This window comes from Zonotrichia albicollis, chromosome 3 (assembly GCF_047830755.1).
Source record: "Zonotrichia albicollis isolate bZonAlb1 chromosome 3, bZonAlb1.hap1, whole genome shotgun sequence".
NCBI classification, from domain to species: Eukaryota; Metazoa; Chordata; class Aves; order Passeriformes; family Passerellidae; genus Zonotrichia; species Zonotrichia albicollis.
In genome coordinates this window covers 33,220,984-33,243,280 of record NC_133821.1, presented here as the reverse complement: position 1 = coordinate 33,243,280, position 22,297 = coordinate 33,220,984, and the positions used below count along the sequence as shown (strand labels likewise).

Genomic DNA, 22,297 nt, shown 5'->3' with positions numbered 1-22,297 from the left:
CCGCGCTCCTGCGACATCGGCAGCTCCACATGCGGCACAGCCAGCTCAGCCCGGGATCGTGGGTGTGAGGACACAGCATCCGTCCTGGGATAAAGCGATTTTCACTTTCGCTACTCACCCTGTTCCTTTAAATAATAAGGAAATGCGACAGACTTCTTGTAAAGGCAAAGCCAGACAAAAAATGCTGGAAATACAATTGCTGTAGACAAAAATCTTTCTCTTCCATGATTCTGTCGAGACTATTTTAACAGAACACCGTTTCTTTTACCTCTCGGAACACCTTCCTGCATTTTAATTGCAGTTACCTTGGCTTCATGCTCTGAAAGGGGGTGTTTGCACTGACAGCTACTTCAACATCCTTGCTCTTCTGCAAAAGGATTTGTACCCTCCTGGCTGTGCTCAGCTCACAGAGGTGAACACATGGCCATGAGAGGAGGGTGTGTGCCCCCCAACTGCAGGGCAGTCAGTCACAAAGCCCCAGGTATCTCCATAAATCTGATACTTCCCTATTTCTCTGGTTTCCTCAGCAGCTTGAGTCATCCAGCTTAGATGAAGTTATAGAGTTGGCAAACTGAGTAAATATAGGCTGTCCTTCCGGGAAGATCTGGCTAACAGTTCATACTAAAGGTGAGGGAACCATGCTCCCTGGAGTCCAAGAGTCAGTGACGCCTGTGCTCTGCCACGTTTCCTGGCAGGCTCTGGGACTGTGACTACAAGGCCTGAGCATGACTTCCTTGGTTTGAAGTGCTTCTCCCCAGCTGTTCCACCTCAAAGCAGCTTGTGTCTCAATCCTCCAGGCTATCCATGAATTTATTTGATTTTGCACTTTTCCAAGAGCTTCTCCAACCCTGGAGGACCGAGTCCCTGTGAGTCTTGCCACCCTAACAGCCCTGGGGAGGTGGCTGGTGACCACAGCTGGGAAGAACAAGTGCCAATATACCCTGACCTAACCTGCAGCCCCAGACTGTGCTGGGTCTCTCCCAAGCATCTCACAGGGTTTCTTCAAATGCAGTCTTGCTTTTTTCTCGCTTTGTGATCCAATGTGCCAAGAGCAGGATGTTCCCCAAGGGCTGCTCATGGAGGCAGCAGTAACATGTGGGTTCAGTGCCATTCTCCAGCTGAGGGGATCCAGACCAGCACCTCCTGGACTAGGCAGAGAGCTATTAGAGGGTGAATTGCTCTCAAGTGCTCCTCTGAAACAGCCTAACTACACCTCGTGCAGTTAAAGGGAAGCAGTACACAAGGGCACAAACACAGACTTAGCTTAAAAAGAGAGCGTTGGGATCTTGCTGCCTTTGTAGCTCTAGCTCAGTTGAAATAAACAGGACTAGAAGGCAGTATTTTCATAAGCTCAGGGAACAGGTATGTTCTCTTGCTATGAACCATGTGGATAAAACACCTCAACAGCCCTCTGGAGTGATCTGTGGGAAAGTAAGTCCCCTTTCACAGAGGGACTTTGAACTCCATGCTCCAGGAGCAATGCTGCTGCAAATGGCACCTGCACCAGCTATCTGACAGCATCAAATCATGAGCAGCTCACCAAGAATTTATTAGTCCTGAGTAAATATCCACCTCACTGAGTAATTCCCAGCAGCTGCAGAATATGGTTTCCAGGATAACACAAGCATGGGACAAGCCAGGGGACAGTCCCCTTGAGCCTGAATAGTCTGTTCTTGTTCAGAACAAATGACAAAGGAAATGACAAGTCAAAATTTGCTTGTGGGAACAAGTTTCTACTTAGTATTAAAGCTATCTCTGGTACATCTGTAGAAATGCCTACACAGTAATTCCAGGTAGTGCAGCAGTAAAGGCAGAGTGTTTCTGTGCAGGAGAGAAAATCAGCCCAGAAAGCAGCTTAGTCAGCTGAGCTTACATTTTATAACGGCAGTTTATCACTGATTTTTGTCTGCACTGAAGCAGCCTACACACATGCAGACTGGTTTCTGATCATAGCTTAGCACAGCATGGCTCTCCTGGAGAATGGCATGTGTCAGAACTGGGTCTCAGAGCACCCAGGCTTCCAAACAGACATCAGGGTCCATGTGAAGATTTCTGGAAGAGGAGCTTCCTCTTTACAGTTCGTAATCCCCTTTGTTCAGAAAGTACACACAGCAAAAGCATGTGTGGATGCTGCTCCAATTTGCAAGTTTTTCTTGGCCAGGGATGGCCTACCCTAATGAGCAAAAAGCACACTGCAGACAGGACACACTAACAAACAGTGAGATGTTCTGTCCCGCCCCCAAAAGCCAAGAAATTCAAACTCAGTTTGCAAATGAACCCAAGCATCCCTCACCATTGAGCTGTCTTACAAAATTCAAAGGCTATATAAAGAAAAACTACCAGACATTTCTTGATGCAATACCAATTCGCCCCAAGTTAAAAATAAGAAGCTTGGCTGTTGTGACATTTCAGTAGAAGCCTGATTAGACATGTCTTGCACAACACTGCCTATTCCTATGAAAAGTTAACTGAAGGACAAAAGGCTACTCAGTGGGGAAAAATGAAGTGTTTTATGTATTTCTGCCAATGGGAAGAACAGCTAGTTGCAGGTATCACTGGCTGTAGAACTTTTTAATAACCATTGGAAAAATTGCTGAACATTCATGTTGAGTTTAACTCATAACAGAACTTGCATTTAAAGGAAGGTTCTCTTTCCAGTGTTGCTTGGCCAAAAGTAGCCATCAGATTTTCAAATTCCTAGTTTATACACTGCACTTGGAATCCTGATTGCTTTATCTTTTTCTTTACACAGTCCACTTGGCCAGCATTTCCAGATGCATTTTTCTTCTTCCGTCTAATTGCAGTTGCAACATGGGCTATGGAAAAGAAGACCAACTGCTCTAACTCAGAGCATCCATTCCCACTTACTTGAAATCCTGTGCAGGCCAACTATCCTTTAGTCTCTAAACAGAAACATGCACTGTGTGAATTTATTTATTAAGTCTTAAACCACAGTGCTTTCCCTTTTAATTTCTTATGGCATTTGTCCTACCCCAGCTATTCCTGAGGGAACTTCTTCAAAGAGATACCTATTCCTAGCTATTTTCTGTACTTGCCTGTCATTTGCAGAGAAGAGCAGAAAACGGTCCTATTAACAGAAAATGGCCAAACACTGTAACAGTGGCCATGCAGAATCTTGCAGGGCTCACCTTAGCCCAGCAGCAGCCAGGATCCGTGTGAAGAAAGCCGTAGCAGGGACTTCCAACGCCGCATAGAGCGCGGGCACTAAAAATAGCAAGGGGCTGTGTGAGAAGCAGTCTGAGCCACACACCCCACAGCCCTGCAGCTCCAGTCCCTCTCACATCCTGTCCTCTCTCACCCAATAAGCTTTGCAGCCCTGAGATTAATAACACTTGTGAGTTCAAAGGCAGTAAATGGAACTACTTCAGTTACTCAAGCCAGAATTTAACACAGATGTCTGCTGAAGTACGCTCACTGCTCAGCCACCATCTATTCCAGGATTAGAACTGACAATATTATCTGAAGCTTTGATCTTCCGTAATTGATTTAATTTACTTCATATAAAAACACACATTTGTATATACAAGGTCAGGAAAAATATTTACATATTATTACATATACAAAGTCTCAGTACAGATGCTCACTTTTACAAAAGAAATTATGCTAAAATCTGTTTTCTTGTGAACTCTCAGTCTCTTAGACATGAGGTTGGACCTGTCTTCTTAGCACCGAACATGTCATTAATAAAGCTTCTAAAACCCCCTTCCATTTACTGTGTAACAAATATGTTACATACTAGACAGGAGTATTTACTGCAGGCACATGCAACCATAAACTAGAAAAAGTTATAAATGGTTAAGGCACAAGGCTCAATTTAGTACTAATTTCCAATATTCTAGGCACTAATGAGTAAAGAAAACAAAAGTAAGCTAGCTCAAGTGAATACCATTAACTGGTAGCCTCTAGTGATCTTTAAAGTTTAGTCAAACAACACAAATGCAAACATAACCCAAGTCAAGATCCTTTCTTGGGTAGAAATATTGCTCAGGAAAACCCCAGGTGCACAACTGAATTACATTAAATGATATATCAGACCCTAAGATGTTGATGGTTGAATTCGTGTTCAGAAGAGCACACTGCAAGTAAACACATACAATTATTAAAAATCCAAGTTTCAACAAACACGACTATAAATAAGCCTAAATGACCTACATTCAGGAAAGGTAGGATAGCAAGGATTAATGTCACATGTGTGCATAGACTTCCTTAAAACTCCAACATTGCACCAAATTTGGTGATTTCAATATGCTGCAGTGTCAATTAATTCATTAATATAAAAGCCACATGCCTCAGTAATTAATGAAGGTGCATTAAGAGAGCTAGACATTCTCCAACCTCTTTAGAGACACGCTGAATGTAAATGAACAGTTAGTGGTTTCCTAAAAGACTGCCCACATACATAAAGCATGCACATGAACTCTGAGAAGCACAAGGACTCAAGCTAAAAACTGCAATATAAGAGCAAAAAATGAGTTAAATGGCAAATACACTTGCTGGATATTGGATGCTACTGGTACATGTACCATATATCATCAGCATGTCAGCAAAACCAGAAATATTTAAGAGGTCAAAGACTCATTAAAGAAACTCCCATGTATAGCACTGAGGGGAGATGAGTTCTAAGAAATAAAGGTGGGACACATGGAACAAAAGTACAACTGAGATTCCAATGTGAAAACACAAAAGGAGAAATTCATGCACTGAGAGTGATCTTCCTCCGCCGCAGTGGGTAGCGCCTTCTCCCGGGGGAATCTGCAGCTTTTCTTCTTTTCAGCAAAACATAAGGATTTTTACTGCAAACAGTTCCTGTTGGTGTGACTTCTCCTGGTGGTACTGAATTTTGGACATTGTTTTCCTCCTTCACCTTGAAACCAGAAAAGACTTCTTGTCGCAGCTTGCAGAGTTCCAAGGTTGGTTGCATAGTCAATGCTTGGGAAAAACCTTCTGCTTTTTCTATGAGTGCTGGAATACACTGCAAAAACAAACCCGAGGATCTCAAGTTACACGGGAAAAACAATGGTCAGAAGGCATGCAATATGCTAATGAGATTCTGACAGGCACAAAAGCTTCAGTGTCTGCAGAGATGATGCTTAGGGTGGCAAGTGAGGGCTGTGAATGCAGAGCTACCACGCCAATAGTGAGGTGTCTGCACCCAGAAACCATGCAAAGAGTGTGCCAAGGTGAAGTGTTCCCTCATGACATCTCTAAGCTCAGGCAGTATCACAGGAACACCACAGCTCCTAAGCAGGTACTGAAGTAACAAATGTCATACTCTAGATGAAGCCATACAAGTCTTCAAAAGATGTTTTTCAGATGCTGCAGGTTCCAAAATCTCAATGGAAGCATTTCCTGGGTAATCTCCCTTACTACCACATGAGGGAGAATGTTTTACACACAAAATGCTTTACCTGCTTCTTAAGTACACACACAGGCTTTTTTCTACCAAACCATAAGGAAAATTATTTAGAACTCCTGCTTTGTGACATCTTACCAGATCAAGAAGATAAAAACATATTTCTCTTGGAGCACATGGAGGTCTCACCTGCATGGCTTCGCTGATCTGTTTGGATGCCACCTCTGCCGCCTGCTTCAGATCTGCGATGTAAGCATCTGCAGACAAACACAGCCAAATCAACTTCTTAAACATAACCCTTTCCCCCACTGCTCGCTATCAGAAAATGGACAGAAAACCAGTCAAGTCCCTGTATAAAACCAAAACCTGCAGCACATCCCTTTCACTGTAACACTGAGAACAGCTGGCATGGTATATCTCACTTAGTAGCACTCTGTATCACTCAAACTGCAGTAGAGGCTAGCAGTCCCAACTACAGAAAACCCCTAAGTTCTTACCTAAAAAACACAAAGCCAATATTTGAAATAAGAGAAGAGTTGGAAAGAAATAATTACAGAGGAAGATTTGTTTTCAAAACTTTTAAGCTCATATTCCATTTGATAAAACCCACACAGAACACAGAGAACAGACACCACTGTGGGGAACAGGAGATTTAGAAAACCCATTTTCAGAAGGGCAAATACAATAAAGGCTGGGATTTTTTTCTTCTGGCTTAATTTATCAACACCAAAAAGAACCAAACCTAAATAACATGAACTGTATTAATTCTGCTGTGCTAACAAGAAAAAATCCCCCAGCTTTCAGGAACACTGAAGCAGGCAGCAGGTGCAGAACACCAGCATATATTTGACTCTAGTAGCAATGTGATAAGATCACCAATTATTTAATTCTGTATTCAAGAGTTAAACTCTAGCCTATTATGAAACTGTTTTGCATGTTCTCCATCCACAAAACTTAAAATGAGCACACTAGCATGCTTCTGGGAAGTAAGGAGCCTCACCTCCACTACTATTAGTTTTCTGTAGGGTTTCACCAGTGCCTGCAGTAGAACAGTGTCAGGTGGTGCACGCACCCCTAAACCCTGTCAGGGTTAAACACAGCATTTTGTTTGGAAGTCAATCTTATCTGTGCTGCTGAAGGCATTTAGAATCAGTCACAGCATTCTAGCTCAGAGTTACAGTGATTCCCTGCTGAAAGGTGGTAACCACCAAGGGATGGTGCTTGTTGAACTGTCCATGTATCCAGTGTGCTGCTCAGAGCTGGTTTAGGAACACATGACCCCTACATGAACATAGACACTAAAATGCACCATCATTCAGTTTGGAAGAATTGTAGTCCAGAAGCAACCTCTTTAAACTCATCTCAGAGCCCTATGGAAGGGCATTCTCTAAAAGAAGGATATCTCTACAATGAAGCATTCTTACAATAAAGTATTGGGATGAGGAGGCTGGTGACCTTATGAAATGGTAAGGATGGAGTTAAGTGAAAGAAGAAATAATTATTTGGATTATTGTACAGAAAGACTGACACACAGTTAAATGAAATTTGTCTGCAAGAGTTTGGCTTGACATAGATGGCATTATATTCCTCAGTGTTCAAGGCTTTCCAAAACATAGGGAAATGAAACAAGGAAATGAAAGGTATTGAGTAATCTAAACATTTTTGGTTTCTGGCCACTGTACTTGCTAAACTGGGATACATAAACTTCCCAAAGACTACATAATACCAAAATGCTCCATAACCTCCCTGGCATCTTTGCTACAACTTTGCTGTTACCAAACCCAAAACCACAATATCATAGTGCAAGCTGCTACTAACTTGCAAGTAGTTGACTGACATGAGAAAAGCCTGGATTTGGACACTAGAAACCAAAAGGAACTCAGATACAAAGTGACCACTGTACTGCTCCTACTGGCTGCTTTGCTGCTGGAAGCCATGTCTCACATCTACAAAGAGGAAATGATGTTTAGAATGAAGTCAGATCAGCAGGGTGAGAACTGAAGACTCAGCTCAGCTCCTCAAACTCTGAGCACTGCTGCTTGTTACATCATGTGCAGTAATTCATAGTGAGGGTGCTCACTTTTTAAATTAGAACTGCACTGCTGAAATCTGTCATTATTTAATACTTAACAACAGGTAACATACAACTCCCATTTATTAAAGCCAGCCTCAAAAGAGGACATCCCAATCATCCGCTGCAAAATCCACCACCTTGTTCCAAGGAGTCTGTACAAGGCATCTTTCCAAAGCATGCAGCAAACTTACAAGGTTGTTTGCAGCTCTGTTCCCTCATCAACCCTCACAAGTGACACAGGCAGGATGAAATCTCTGTCCTAGTTAGGAGAGTCAACACTGCCACCACTGAGTCCTACACAACAGCTTTTCCCTGAAGGAAATGACTGATTAGGAAGAGAGGCTGAAGCATTTCTGGTACTCGTGTAAAATGAACACAAGAACAGATGAAGTTCAATGTCAGTGATCCATCCGTTCCTCATCTGGCACCACCAGTGATGAAGAAGTAAGGAAGCCTTCTGGGGGTAGCTGTGTGACAATTTCTCCCCAACAAACACACACACAGAGCTTTTTGCCTTCAAGTACAGTGCCTAACAGCAGGCAGCACTCAGAATGAGAGAAATGCACACAGTAAAACTCAGGCAGCAATACATTCACTTATGACAAACTTCTAGCTTTTTTGTTAATTTATAAACAGCCAATTTTAAACAAGCTTAAAGAAAGAAAACTTGTCAAACATTTACAGTTAGCCAGTAAGTGAGGCAGTGTTTCCTCAGTACAGTTGCCCTCCCCACAAAGTCTTTACCTTGAGAAGGCTGAGGTCTTATGTCTGCTGGTTTTACCACAGGCTGGTAGAGCTTCTGCATATTAAAGAAAAAACAATTGTGAAATACTCCCTTGGTTTAATAGATACCTAATATATATATGGAGACTGTGGTGAAATTATTTAGATCAAGAATGTATTGAGGTACAGATTATAGATACTTAGTTACTGAAAACAGCATTCTGGTTAACACAATTACACTCATTGTAAACACATCTCCAGAAATCTGTTTTACTTTGCAGAATTCTAATTATTAAAGCATGAGAACTGACATCCAGGGCGTTTTGGAAGAAGCATTGCCACCTGCTGCATGACTGAGGAAAAAGAGCTGCTCTAGCTTCTCAAGAGCCATTCACAGAACCAGCATGCTTTCCCAGAGCCACAAACTCCAACAAAAGGTGCATTAAGACAAAAAGCTAAGAAAAAGAAAAGTACTTAAACAAGTACACTCTAGCCCTGCAATTACTTATACAGAACTAAGAACACTCTGCTTCACAAACTGTGAGTCTTGTGCCTTACATCAGTTAACTGAGACAAGAAGAGAACTAGTAATAACTGAATATAACCCATTCTCAGTTGCATTAAAGGTGCAATTAGAAGCAGCTAATAGGGAAGAAGGACACAAAGCAAGGCCAAGGGAACAGAAGTTAGATCATCAGCAAGTTAGTGTTCTCCATTTCAGGAGCTGTCCCTCAACCTTCCTCAGGCAACAGCAAGTAGGGGAAAGCCAATTATTCCTTGCTGTAGTTTTGGGAGAAATTTTTTTCACAGTCCACACAACTTAGCAAGTTTGCAGTAACAGCTCCAAGCAGGAGAGCAAACATGGCTTGCATTAGCCTCCAACTGTACAGACCACATTGACTGAAAACCCACAGGACAATCTTGTGCTTTGGCAGTGACAAGGAAATCACCACAATAAATGACTGGTTCTCTCCAGATAAATCACATCTTCAGGGCTGCTCTTTATGCCTCAGAAAGCATCACTCATTTAGCTATGATAATGAAAGAACACAAGAAACACTCAACCAAAACCAAAGAAACCACTGGTACCTTTGCAGAAATAGCTGAGAGATGAAAAAAAAAAGGATCACTTACAGAGATAAACTAAGCTTTCCATATTTCTTACATGTATTTCTACATATTCTTACAGAGATAAACTAAACTTTTGCAGAGAATTTTAATTAAAATTCATCTGGTTGTGGTGGTGTAAACTTTGAAGAGATCAGCAAGAGAAAAAAAGGAGCATGAGAGGCATTCCAAATAACTAATCCACTGTGGCACTCAGGTAGTAGAAAGATTAAGTAGAAAGTAGAAAGACTCAGGTCTTGTTAAATCTTGGTGTTATGCAATAGCATATTTAATTTAAGTCGATTTTGTTTGTTTTACATACTTAATATACTGACTAAACAGAGAGATCACAAAAAGCAATATATATCAGAATATATCTCAGGTGTAAGATGAAAGTGTACCCGTGCACTTTTCCTTGCTGTAAATCATCTTTGCCTGGCCAACCTAGAGAGTTAACATCTGTCAATTTTAGTCCTCAGAAATACAATGCAGGCTCCTACACAACTTTCTAAAAAATTCCCTGTCTGCTTTTGTATAGAATAGCTGAAGTTGGAAAGGACCTCTAAAAAGCCTCCTGAAATTTAGGCCAACTAGGGCAGGTGGCTCAGAACCTCATCCAGTCAACTTCTGAGTGTCTCCATGAATCTCTCCAAGGATGAAGATGGCACAGTTTCACTGGGCAGCTTGTGCCAGTCTTTGACTCTGCCTCAGCCTCTTGTGTTTTGCCAAAGGAATCCTAATTAATCAGGAGGTAAGCAAAAGGGAGGCCTAACATAACTTCAGGGAGGAAATCCAGCAGGTAAGGACACAACTGGCTTGTTTAATGCCAGTTATTACATTACACTGTGTGTCAAAAATCCCACAGAACTGACTGTGCTGATTCATTAATCCACACTGCCTTTTGCTTTACTGAAAGTCATTACTCCCAGTATTTACTAGCTCAAAAAAAGTGCTTAGGAAGCCACTGACATTTTTTAAGTGGTACAATGCACGTGATACTATCTATCTGTATGTAGTGTAACACTTAGCACCTCAACCTCAGCCAGTCCAGCCCTTGGGCAAGGACTTGAGGAACTCGAAGATAAACAGGTGCCTACTGAGTCACCAGGATGAAGCAATCTGCTGCAGTTTCTTTGTGCCACAGACCCAATTCAGACACAGTCATAATGCTTTGTAGCAACGCTTAGTAAACTTCCTAAGTTTAACCCTTAGTTACTGCAGAACTAAGTTAATGAAAAAAAAGCAATTTCACTTTATGATAAAGAATCAAAAGCAATCATGGGAAGGAGCTTAAAGCTTAACACTGGATGATTGATTTCTTAATGCAAAGGTTTTCTGGAAGTCTTAGGTTACTCACCAACATCTCCTGCTCTGCTTTCATGGTTTCGATAGCATGCACCAGGATCTTTTTAGGCCACTGTTTACGCCTAGTTGCTGTCTCTACTATTAATTCATCAAATTGATCCTCCAGAATTTTAATATTGGAATCTGAAAGTGACAAACACACATAGTTACTGTGGAATTCTTAATTTTTTTTTTTTTTTTGAGACAAACCTGTCAAGAAAAAGAAGCTTCAGATCTCAAATAAAAAAAATCATGCACGATTATCAACATAGAAATAAATATATGTCTTGAATCACCTTGCTAAGAGAGTACAGAGATTGGAGCATAACTTGATGTTGGCCAGTTATTCTGAAGTAAATGATCTGGGGTGGGGAGAGGGAGAGACCCATCCAGAGGAAAAAATAACAAATGTATTTCCCTATGAACTCTGAATCTGTGAAGAAACTCTTATGAAGCAATGGCTATTTTTTAAGGAGAAAAATGGTTTATCTGTGTGATTTACAAGCATTAAAAAAACTCCAACTGCACAAACAGTAATTGGAAGCCTAGCTGATTTTACATCACAGTGCACAAATAAGCAGTTTCAGATTAAAATTCACTGTTCCCACTAATGTGCTGAGTATAACTTGCAAGCCATGCAATGTTTTCAATCTAGTGGTAAACAATGGATTTTGAGCACCCCCTCTGGGTAACTGTGCAGAATCCAGTGATTACAAAACTCAGAAAGGAAAAGCCAAGGTTTTAGGACTCTGTGAGTTTGTTTTGGTTGTTTGTTTTAAGATCACCATGAAACCATTTAAATATTGACAGGAAAGACTTAAGTCGCTGATTAACATAAATACAGAAGGCACAAACTGACAGATCTCTTGGTGACTCAAACCGGATCAGAGCTAGGCACATGAGTAAATCTATATGGAATTAAAAACACAACACAGTCCTTACAGCTGCTTTATGAAGCTGTGGGCAGATGACAGTGTCTCAGTTTTGCAGTTCTGTGCCTTTTTGACCTTGTAGTCCAAATACCTGGAGTTTTATCATTCTAGAACTACAACAGCAGATACTTCACAGAATCATAGAACAATCTGGGTTGGAAGGGCCTTTAAAAGTGATCTAGCCCAAGCCCCCTGCAATGAGCAGTACATAGGTTCAACTAGATCACACTGTTTGGAGCATCCCGACCAAAAAAACGGTTCAATGCTTTTGGTTCAACAGCTCCATAGTTAGCTCAATGTATCTGTATTTTCTGCTCTATGTAACTGCAAAAAGCATCAAACTGCAGGCAAAGACCACCTAAAGCCAACACAGGTGAGTGAATGAACCACACTGAAATTTTCTTTGAACACCAGCCTACCAAGAATCTCCACTACTATTATTCAAAAGACAGTAATTATAAATACATTGTTTCTATTACACATATTTATATAACTTTCAACACTTAATCTGTATATTAAATAGCAACAATAGACAGTCTCCTAGGGTCCTCTGACAGATCTTGGTCACTGTCCCCAACACTGAGGCTGGAGGGGCCCTCCAGAGCCTCCTGCTCACAGCAGAGTCAAAGCCCATTTCAAAACAGGTTGCTCCAGAGGGTTTGTGGAAGCCTCCAGTGCTGGAGACAAGCTCTGGGCAGCCTTTTCCAATGCTCCGTTATCCTAAGAACGAGTTTTTACTTCCATACATCAAGTCAGAACCTCCCCTTTCAATCAGGCCCCTTTTACCACCGGACAAAACCAAACCAAACCAAGCCCAGGGGGCGGGAAGCGAATGGAAGCGAGGCCTACCGCTCTGCAGCCGGGAGTCATCCGAGGCCTCCTCCCAGGGCTGCCCGTTAATGGTGACGTTCTCCCGCACCGCTGTCTCGAAGTTCTGCAAGGCACGGAGCAGACTGAGAATCCATCGGTCCGTCCGTGAATCCATCCATGCATCCCTCAGGAAGAGCCCGTCCCGCCTCACTGCCCTGCCCACCCCGGTGCAAGCCGCCCCTCACCCCGGCTGCCGAGCGCTGCCAGCGGGGCCCGCCGGGCCCTGTGCCGGCACGTTCCCATTCCCGCTCCCCGTTCCCCGCTCACCCAGATCGCGTCCGCCTCGGCGGCGGCCCCGCCGGGCTGTCCCTGCGCCAGGGCCCGCACGAAGGGCGCGCACAGCTCCAGCACGGCGCCCAGCCCGCGCCGCGAGCAGCAGCGCACCCGCGGGTCCCGCCGCGCCTCCCCCATCACCGGCCCCGGCCCCGGCCCCGGCCCCGCGCCGGCCGCCTCCGGCTTCGGCGGCGCCTCCATTTCCCGCCCGGGACGCGGGGAAAATGCCGGCCCGGAAGCGGAACCCGCGGCCGCTCGGTGCCTTCCCGCGGGGCGCGGCATGGCGGGGCCCGTGGACTGTCACTGCCACCTGGCCGCGGCCTGCTTCCAGCCGGTGAGGCGCTGCGGGCGGGCGGCCGGGGGCAGTCCCGAGTGCCGGGCGCGGCCCCGCGCTGAGGCGCTGCGTGTCTCTTGCAGGACGTGGCGGCCGTGGTGCGGGCGGCGGAGCAGGTGAGGCGGGGCGGCCTGAGGGGACCCTCTGCCCGCAGCCCCGCCGGTCTCAGCGGGCCGGGGGTCTCTGTGTGCCGCAGGCGGCCGTGTCGGCGCTGGTGGTGGTGTCGGAGCAGGCGGGCGAGTTCCGGAGCGTCGTGGAGCTGTCCGAGAGGTGCGAGGCCGCCGGGGATCCCGCGCCCACCCGGGTCCGCGCCTTGGGGACTGACGGGGGATGCGCTGCCCCCCTCAGTCAGGCCGGCCCTTCTTGCCTTTAAACCTGCGCTCTCTGCGGGCTCCTGGCATTAAACTTAAATTGTCTGTGGTCTTTCAAATTCTCGCTGTCTGTTCCGTGCCTAGATTCCCAGGGTTTGTCTTGCCATGCCTGGGAGTTCACCCCGTTCAAGAGATTTCTCCAGAGGAGCAGCGCAGTGTTACTTTGAAGGTAAATTTGAAGGTAAAACGCGGCCTCTGAAATACTGCTGGGACTTTTCAGGACAGACGACAGGATGCTCGGTCTGCCTGATTTACCTTCACTGGTTTTTCTGCCCTCTGTGATGCAAGGAGACCCAGTGGACCAAATCCCAGGCTCTCTCAGTACATCCATTTGTCCCTGTTAGCCCTTAAAGCACAATTGTTCTCTGGAGTCATCTGGCTGTATTGCTGCAGTGAAATGGTTTTAGAAATCCCAAGTGTGCTTTGCTTACAGCAAACAACAAGTGCAGATGTTCCTTTGTTGACATGGGAACTGGAAGGCAACTGTTTGTGGCCTTATCCTAAAAATCTCAGGGAGCTGTCTGCAGCTATTTCAGGTTACCGAGTTATTTTTGGGCCTTGTTTTAATTGCCTCTGCTGCTACTGTGAAAAGTTAGCTCAGGAGTATTTAGAATAAGGTTTTAAGATATATACATATATATATATGTATATATATATATATAGAGAGAGAGAGACAGATAGATATAGAATGTAATAATAATATGTAATGAATATATGTAATGAAATGGTTATTAAGTAAAGAAGGTAAATCCTTCAAACTTCTAAAGTCTGACTGCACAGCTCACAGTAATGGCAAGTTGTGAAGTACAGAATTTCAGAATAGTGAAGGAAATGCCAATTTAATCATAATGCTGGCTTCATAACCCTTTCCCCTGGTAAGGGCAGTGAGAGTTGCATCTTTTATTCTTGCAGGATTTGGATGCTGTGCTGCCTCTTATAGAACGTTACGAAGACAAATTGGTGGGGATTGGAGAAGTGAGTGAAATTCTATAACCTGTTTAAATATCTCCAGCAGCAGCTGTCACTGGAATTACAAAAACTGAGTCAATGCTTGTTTTTCTGTGTGTGATAAGAATTGCTATCAGCCTGAACAAGCACTAAGGCTGATTGGTAGTTCTCTTAATGTGCTTTCCCTTATAGCTTTGCTTCATTCCTTCTTTTCCTTTGTTATTGCTATTAGAAAATAGATGGAATTTATGCTGCTGGTGTTGTTGGAAGATTACATACTTATGCTCGCTCATGTTATACCCAAAGGCAGGTCCTTGCTGCCTTCTCTGACAAAGTTAGGCTAAGCTGTGGTTTCAGTACACCACAGTGACTTGTACAGTTCTTTTTTTTTAATCCTTCATCTATTTGTATCCATCTGTTGTCTGCTGTCTTACATTTGTTTATAAATGAATTGAGGCTTTAGGGTGGAGTGTGCCTCGATTTGTTTGTTAGTACCAGAGGGATTTGCATCTGGGTCTGCACTGGCTACAGAAAAAGCAGGTTTTGGCAGAGTTTTGTAGCTAAATTTGCCATTTTGTACTGTGTATGAAGAATTTCTCTTCATCTAACTGTGAATGGGACTGCTTTGACAAGCATTTGAACATGTTTAGATCAAAAAAGTATGGAACTAATGGGTAATTTTTGCTAGAGATTGGACTAAAGCTATGGGTTCAGGTCAGAAATTTTGCTTATACTGAAGATCCATATTAGAGATCTAATCTGACATAATATTCAATAGAATGTAAATCCCCAGAAAAACAGTTACAAACTAAAATGTTAAATACCCTTGTTAGTAGCTGTCTGCCCACAAATGCTTTCATTGTTGAAAAGCTTGTGGTTGAGAATGCTTTTTTTTCAAATTTAAGCTGCAGCTGAGCTCATTTTAATTGCGGTCTCTAGTACACATATTTTGAAATGCTTTGCAGTTTTGAAGCATGGTATGCCTTTGTATGTCTGATTATGGTTCTGTTAAGTGTTAGGTCTGTAAAACTTTTCCCTTCTCTGCTTGTACTGTAGGTTGGACTAGATTTCACTCCCAGATTTGCCAGCACCGATGAACAGAAGGAAGGACAAAGACAGGTTTTGATCAAGCAGGTTGAGCTGGCAAGAAAACTGGATTTGCCATTGTAGGTTTTGTTTATACCAGGAGGATTTGCCAGGTCTCAGTAACATGCTGAAATACTTCCAGATTAAGTGCCCACAGAACTTTCCTTAGATGGATTAAACTGGCATAGTTTAATGTGTCCTGTCAGTCTCCAGTTTGAGATTTAATTGTAGAATTTTCCTTATGTTTGCACTTATGTACAAACACCTTATGTTCCCCGTCCATCCTATGTTGTTCCTATATCTTCACTAGCTGAAAGGATTAATATATACATCCCTGGGTCTTTTTTCTTGATAAAAGTTGTAGTATAGAGTCATTATTTTCATCCCAAGATACTTAGTTTGTTTGTATTTGCAAGAAAAAGGTATTTGGCTAAATTTCCTAATGCTGGGCCTCTCCTTGCTGTGCAGAAATGTTCATTCCCGCTCAGCTGGAAGACCAACCATCAATCTCTTGAAGGAACAAGGTAAAGTTTTAATGCATTTCCTCTGCCATGGCTTTGGCCAGCAGGATTTCTCCAGTTGTGCCATGTCCTCACATCAGTGTGTTTGTGTTTAACTCAGGAGTGTGAAAAGCGCCAGTCACTTGGTTTTAAAATTTTAAATGTTTAATAGTAATAAAATGGTTATAAAAATAGTAATACAATTAGAGTAATAATAATTTGGACAATTTGAATTAGGACAATATGGGACAATAGAGACAAAGAGTTATGGATATCTGTGGGTACCTTTTTCTGGGCAGCACAGCCCAAAAAAGGGCACCGCGTTAACAGAGGATTAACCCTTAAAAACAACAGCCTGTTGCGTATTCATACACCTCATACATGATGCATAAATTCCATTCAAACACAGGATTCTGTCTGGTCAGTGTCAGCTTCTTCCTCTGAATCCTGACAGCGCCTTTGAGGCAAGAAGAAGTTCATTTCTTCTGATAATGGGGCAATAAATTCTCTTTCTCTGAAAGATTCAGGTGTCCTGTGGCTGCTATCTCGCTGCGAGTCCTTTCTTTAAAAAAAGTCTCTTACCAAGCATAGTTTCTATTTTAACATTTTGTTATAACTTAAAGCTATATTTAACACACTACTTAAGAGAATTAATACAGCATTACTTTCTAAAGCAACACATATAATATTCATTTTAATATTTGTGAAAAGCCAATCATAAAATATGCATTTTTCACAGGAGCAGTAGTGCAGAGTTTCTGTGTTAATTCTGAATGGGACCAAGGTCCCATGGGAAGCTGACATGGCAGTCCTGTGTAACCCTGCTGCTGATGTGGTTTGCTTTGTTTCTCCAAGGTGCTACCAAGGTGTTGCTCCATGCCTTTGATGGGAAGCCATCTGTAGCCATGGAAGGGGTGAGAGCTGGATACTACTTCTCCATTCCTCCTTCCATTGTAAGGAGTGAACAGGTAATGTTTTGTTCTGGCTGGGATCTGCTCCTTCTCCATGCATTGAACATTTTTACTTTGGCTGAATCTCTGCCTGGGGCTTTTGCCTTAGCTGGACTTTGGAGGGGGAATTCTGGCTAAAACAGCTCAGCTATTCCTGAGAAACAAGGGGGATTTTTCTCATTTTACTGTGGTTTCCGGTGAGCTCTTCTTCAGAAGATTCTGTCACTGGATTGTTTTACAGCAGGGACATGTCACGTAGAGAAGGAGTAGTTTTTGTGATAGCACTGCTTTCTGTGATAAGCTCAGGAAATGTATGAGGAAAAAGTTTGATTCAAGTGGAGGGAGCATGAGGAGTGGATATAAATGGGGCTGAGGGTGGGTACTTAGGAGGAAGGAAAACAAACTGGGGTTGAGAGGTAAAGCAGAGAGGAGGAAAAAGTACACAAATATTATATGCACAGAAAACAGCAAATTAGAATTGCACTGGCAACTCTATAACTGCAATATAACTGCATGATTAAATAAATTACAATGAATTCAGCTTTGAGATAATGGTACTTTAGAGAACAGGAGAACCCTAATTTGAAGGGGCTTGAGCAGCTCCTGGTGTTCTTGCTTCCATTCAGAAATCATTGATAAAATGTAAACAGTGGCACCAGTCTTTTGCTGTTGTCTCTAAGTGTAGGGAATATCCTCCCTTCATGTTTTTCCCCCACAGTTTTAAGTGCATAAAGCATTTAATGGCTGTCTTATTTTCTTCAAGAAGCAGAAGCTTGTGAAACAGCTGCCACTGGAAAATGTGTGCTTGGAAACTGATTCTCCTGCTCTGGGGCCTGAAAAACAGGTAGGTGATGGGAAGGAGGGAGGGAGTTATGTGTATTTGCATCCAGACCTACACCTTGTGGAGGAGGTCAGCTGCTGGCACAGGACAGTGAAGTAGTCTTGAGTGTGGTTAAAAGAGAGGAAAGAGGCTACCAAGGGAACTTCATCCAAGAAGAATGGATGCATGTCATTTTTCTGCCACACGTGCCACAATGTGACTGAAGTTGTGTCAGAAAACACTGAATCTGAAACACTTGTGATCTCTAGGGTCTCTAATTTGATTGGTTTTGTTTGTTTTCCAGGTGAGAAATGAACCCAAAAATATTTACATTGCTGCTGAATACATTGCCAAAATTAAAGGAATTCCAGTTGGAGAAGTTATAGAAGTGACTACACAGAATGCACTAAAAGTATTCCCTAAACTTCAGCACTTTATTAGGATATAGATTCAGAAACTGAGATATATGATGTTGCAGAAAGTATTACTTGTGGTGTAATTAATAAAACCAATTATTGTACATCTTGTGTTAAGGTGGAGTTTTGCAGTTGGAAGCTCAAGAAGCAAGGAGTGTTACATAGCTCGATAGGATAAAAATAGGGAATTTCTCAAAGGCCTTTGGTGTGCACCATAATAATCTCATTAACATGATAAAGGCATGTTGTTCCTTTGCATCTCTCACGTCTCTGAACAAACAGTTTGTAAAGGAGAGCACCATAAAATTGTCAGTTTAGTTTCTCAGACTGCTTGCCAGCTGCTCCTTGTCTGGGTGATGGCCACTGTACAGTGCCTGATGTCCCCTTCACTCTTTGTTTCTGCTGACTGAAAGTCACAAGTTGTGGACCCAGGCATGATAAGAAAGCTCCTGTAACAGCTGGCAGCCTGCACATCCCTTTCTGAGCCATTAAAAAACCCAGCTGTGTGGACATTCTCTGTATTTCATGCTGGCTGGACTGAGGGGTGCAGAAGCAACATCTTTTCAAAATACAGTTAGAAGGAAAGAATTGCAGCCCTTCTACTCCTCTCCTTTTCCCGTGTATAAAGTAATAGTTGCTAAGATCTTGGCTACTTTAAAATGGATTTTCTTGGATTTTTAAAATACTTTATTTTTTAAATTGTGTTCACATAAAAAGCCTGGGTTTGGTCTTAGTTCAAGGACTCACTTTTCTGACTGCTCAGTACCAGGAGACACAGGATGTGAAAGGGAGACAAGCTCAGTTTTGTGATACCTTAGAGATGGTGTCTGTGGGTTCAGATATGTAGTCTGGTGTCCAAAAGCTGAATCTGGTGCTCCCTCACAGCCCCTGTGTGGATGTGAAATACTGATTTGTGATTATAAACCATCAATTGAATGAGGTGGGTTTTATATGGTACCCCACTGTTCTGAGGGCTGCTGGGGAAGTGGAGCTTTTCTCTCACTATGGGGAGTTTTACCAGGTCAATGAAGAAAATACACAAGCATTAATTTAATTCATGACCACCTCAGAGAGGAGAAGGGGGCCAAAGCTTGCAGTGTAAGTGATGCCCCATCCTAAAGTTTTGTTTTCCTCCACCTCATCCTCCTCAGTTTCTTAAAACCACATTGACAAGAGGGGTTTTTGCTGCCTTTATCAGAACAGCTGTTCTGCCTTTTGACTAGAAGTAGCTAATTAAGTTTAAACGTGTGTTCCTTAACAGTTTTCAGCCTGCAGCAAACAACCAAACTTGCACAATTTGTGTTTTCAACGTGTATTTAGAGCAGCAGGTAACTGGATCTGTGCTGAGTGTTTGGTCCAGAGGAGTCAGAGCCGTTCCTTACCCTGGATCTGCAGGCACCGTTGCCACTAAAAGGGGCGAAGGACGGGGTTTGCCTGCAGGTGGTGCTGGGGAACAGGTGTGCAATAGTCAGAATACTAGCGTGATTCACTTAATTAATAATCATGTAATTGGAGATGCTAAACATGTGATAGATACCAGGCAGCCTCACATGTGCTTCCTGCTGCCTATGTGTTGGGAAGTCTCCCAGTATTGCTTGGGAATGCAAAATTCCAATGCAATTGCAACGTGAGGAGGTGCTCTGGATAAGAAGTCAGGTAGCATCCAGCTGTTTGCAAAGTTTTGACCTAATTATTTTTCTCTATGGAATCCTTAGCATTGGGTGAAAACACTGGTTTTGCAAGAAGGGGGAATATTAAGCAGTCTCCTTGAAATCCCTGTCTCTGCAGAGGGGTGGGATTGCTCTGGTTCAGCCTTAGCCTTGCAGTAGGATGATTCCTGAGTGTTTGAATCCCTTTTGCTGTGGCAGAAGCCTCCAGCACACTCATGCTGGAGCTCCTGTGTGGGCAGGGTTCTGCCGAGGGTGGGCAGCCCCGGGGGCCCTGGGGCTCTGGGACAGCCCATGTCCCTGGGCCCTGCAGCAGCAGCCTGGAGCTGCTGCTGGTGGTGCAGGAGCGTGGCTGAGGCTGGTGAAGGAGGCCCAGAGTTGCTTCCCCTGGGCCAGGGAGCGCTGGCATTGCAACAGCCACGGGCAGGGTGAGCCTGGCAGGGAGCCATGGCAAAACAAACCAGCTCTGTGCTCTCCTTAGACCTGTGGCGCCAGAGCTAAGTCATGGAGTAGGTGACCTGGAGTCCCAAAAAAGAAAATGCAGTGTCACTCCCACCCTGCCTTAGCATCCCTGACACAACAAAGGTCAGATGCAGCACCCTTTTCCCTGTGCTGTTGGTTTGCCTGTGCAAGTTGTGCCCCAGTCCCTGAGGGTACTGCTGTGCAGTGAGAAGTGTGGTTTCTGAGCAGGAAAACATCACTGATCCTCAGCAGTCGTTCTGTAACTTTACCTCAAAAGGGGGATTTAACAGAAATTAACAGAAATTGGATTTCTGCCTGCATTCCCAGGCCAACACCTGGCCTTCAGGGGCTGGGGAAGGCAGGGTGGCTTTGGGGGAGCTGTGTGGCTGTGCACTGTGAAGCCCTTCATCCCCACAGAGGTTGGCATCAGCAACATCAGTGTGTGTTCTGAACCCTGTTGCAAGCCTCTCAGAGTGTCAGAGTGTCAGACAGTTATCTGACACACTTATCAGAGTGTCTGGATAAACCATGCCTTCCCCTACATAACACAGGAGACTGAAATGGCCAAGGATATTGGAGGAAGAACACAGTGCAAATTTAGTTTTTGGGAAAGTTACTGGCAACCCAAGTTTTCTTTTCAGCCATGCCACCACTTTTGGAGGTCACACACAGCCCAGGTGACCTCTGTCTCAGAGAGGGGAATGGCACAGATTGTCTGCAGCAGTGTGGAAAGTAGTAGGTCTCAAGTTCCATCAAACCTTCAGGCACCAGCTTTCCTTGGGATGCTACAAACAGTGGATCTGGTTGCACTTTGCAAGACTCCCCATTTTACCTTGCAGGACGTACATGGAGTGATGAAAAACCAAGAAAGGGCTCTATCTGTGCTCACTGAAGTAGTCTTTGGGCCTTTCTTCTGAAATTTTTTAGCCATGGATTAACAGGGCCTGAATCTCCTGAACTCTGGGGCAAAGTGCTGTGGGTTTTTCCAGAATATGACAGGGGAGCAAGTGAGGAGATGGTAATGAGGCCAAGATGATGAAATGCTGCTTATTCCTGCTGTTCATCATGATAAGGGTTTAGAAAAATGGATTAAAGACTTTTACTGAGGTGCTTCCAACAGACTCCTATGCAATGCATAGATAGGCTTTTAAGAGGCAAAAGCAAATAAATGAATGGCTGGAAATGCAACTTTCATCACTTATGAAGTTCTGCTTTTGTTTGTTTTTTCATTAATGCAGGCTGGGGTTCAATCCTCTGTTCCCATTACAGAGCAGGAAAGTGAATTTGAGAAATTCAGTGGCTTAGCATAAAGCTTTATTGTTCTCCCCTTTGCTTTCTATATGCAGTACAAAGACACTGCTGGGATCAAAGAAAGGATATGAATTGCCATATCACCCAGTTGTCTCAACATTTTCCTCTTCAGCAGGTGGTTATCCATCTGCTCATTTCCCTGCTGGGGTTGGCTTTTCTGTCAGTGTGAATCTCCTGGGGCATGGGCATGCAAACTCTGTGTGCACTGGGTGGTGGCCCCACCATGCAGTGAGTGCCAAGTGCCTCCTCCAGGAGCTGATGGATTTTTATGCCCCTTTGAGCTCCTGTGAGTGACAAAACAAGGAGGAACCATAGTGAGGATCCAGGTCCTGCTGAACCCTGGGGCAGGGGCTGTGCCCATCTCCCCAAATGCTTGGTGCAACCTCAGAGAGATGCTGCTTGGTGCAAGCACAGGAGATCAGTGCCACCACCCTGCTCAGGTCTGCTGATGAAAACAGCAGTGGGGTTCCCTTGAGGAAGCAGAAGTGTTGAGACACTGGAATACCTCTGAGGCATGGCACTGAGGACAAGGAGTCTGGAGGCGAGTTTCTGATGTCTTACCAAAGTGGCAGAAGCAGTATATATGGATTTTGTCTGCAGTGTGTGGGTGAGGTAATATGCCTTGTACCCTGCCTCTGAGGGCAGGTGGTGCAGCTGTGTGGTGTCTGTGGGCAGTGATTCATGCGAGCCCAGCCTGCCACAGCAGAGCCCTGGCTGTGCTGAGGCTGGGCAAAC

The 22,297-nt window shown here is 43.8% G+C and overlaps 2 protein-coding genes across 3 annotated transcripts; one reads left to right on the top strand and one right to left on the bottom strand.

Moving 5' to 3' along the window:
• Positions 1-1,775: 1,775 nt before the first annotated feature.
• Positions 1,776-12,979, bottom strand: NSL1 (NSL1 component of MIS12 kinetochore complex). Its single transcript, XM_005483026.4, has 6 exons — positions 12,692-12,979; positions 12,404-12,488; positions 10,636-10,766; positions 8,193-8,247; positions 5,564-5,631; positions 1,776-4,993 (listed from the first exon to the last, which is right to left on the bottom strand). The coding sequence occupies exons 1-6, from the start codon at positions 12,977-12,979 to the stop codon at positions 4,715-4,717; spliced, it is 906 nt and encodes a 301-aa protein (XP_005483083.1). The 3' UTR covers positions 1,776-4,714.
• On the top strand, positions 12,930-21,553 carry TATDN3 (TatD DNase domain containing 3). Of its 2 annotated transcripts, none has more exons than XM_074537109.1 (10): positions 12,930-13,031; positions 13,115-13,147; positions 13,228-13,301; positions 13,487-13,583; positions 14,315-14,377; positions 15,407-15,516; positions 15,905-15,960; positions 16,792-16,904; positions 17,650-17,730; positions 18,011-21,553. In XM_074537109.1, the coding sequence occupies exons 1-10, from the start codon at positions 12,978-12,980 to the stop codon at positions 18,152-18,154; spliced, it is 825 nt and encodes a 274-aa protein (XP_074393210.1). In that variant the 5' UTR covers positions 12,930-12,977; the 3' UTR covers positions 18,155-21,553. The 2 variants fall into 2 exon arrangements, with proteins under 2 accessions (XP_074393210.1, XP_005483084.1); XM_005483027.4 differs by having other exon boundaries at positions 13,487-13,571; positions 18,011-21,521.
• The last annotated feature ends 744 nt before the right edge of the window (positions 21,554-22,297 follow it).

Bases quoted from the DNA above. Each gene is read 5' to 3' on its own strand.
- TATDN3 (XM_074537109.1), top strand. From the start codon at position 12,978: ATGGCGGGGCCCGTGGACTGTCACTGCCACCTGGCCGCGGCCTGCTTC. The intron at 14,378-15,406 runs GTGAGTGAAATT...CTTGTACTGTAG, and splicing joins AATTGGTGGGGATTGGAGAA to GTTGGACTAGATTTCACTCC. The intron at 17,731-18,010 runs GTAGGTGATGGG...TTTGTTTTCCAG, and splicing joins CTCTGGGGCCTGAAAAACAG to GTGAGAAATGAACCCAAAAA.
- NSL1 (XM_005483026.4), bottom strand. From the start codon at position 12,979: ATGCCGCGCCCCGCGGGAAGGCACCGAGCGGCCGCGGGTTCCGCTTCC. The intron at 12,489-12,691 runs GTGAGCGGGGAA...CGTGCCTTGCAG, and splicing joins CCGAGGCGGACGCGATCTGG to AACTTCGAGACAGCGGTGCG. The intron at 5,632-8,192 runs GTAAAGACTTTG...GTTTGTCTGCAG, and splicing joins AAGACCTCAGCCTTCTCAAG to ATGCTTACATCGCAGATCTG.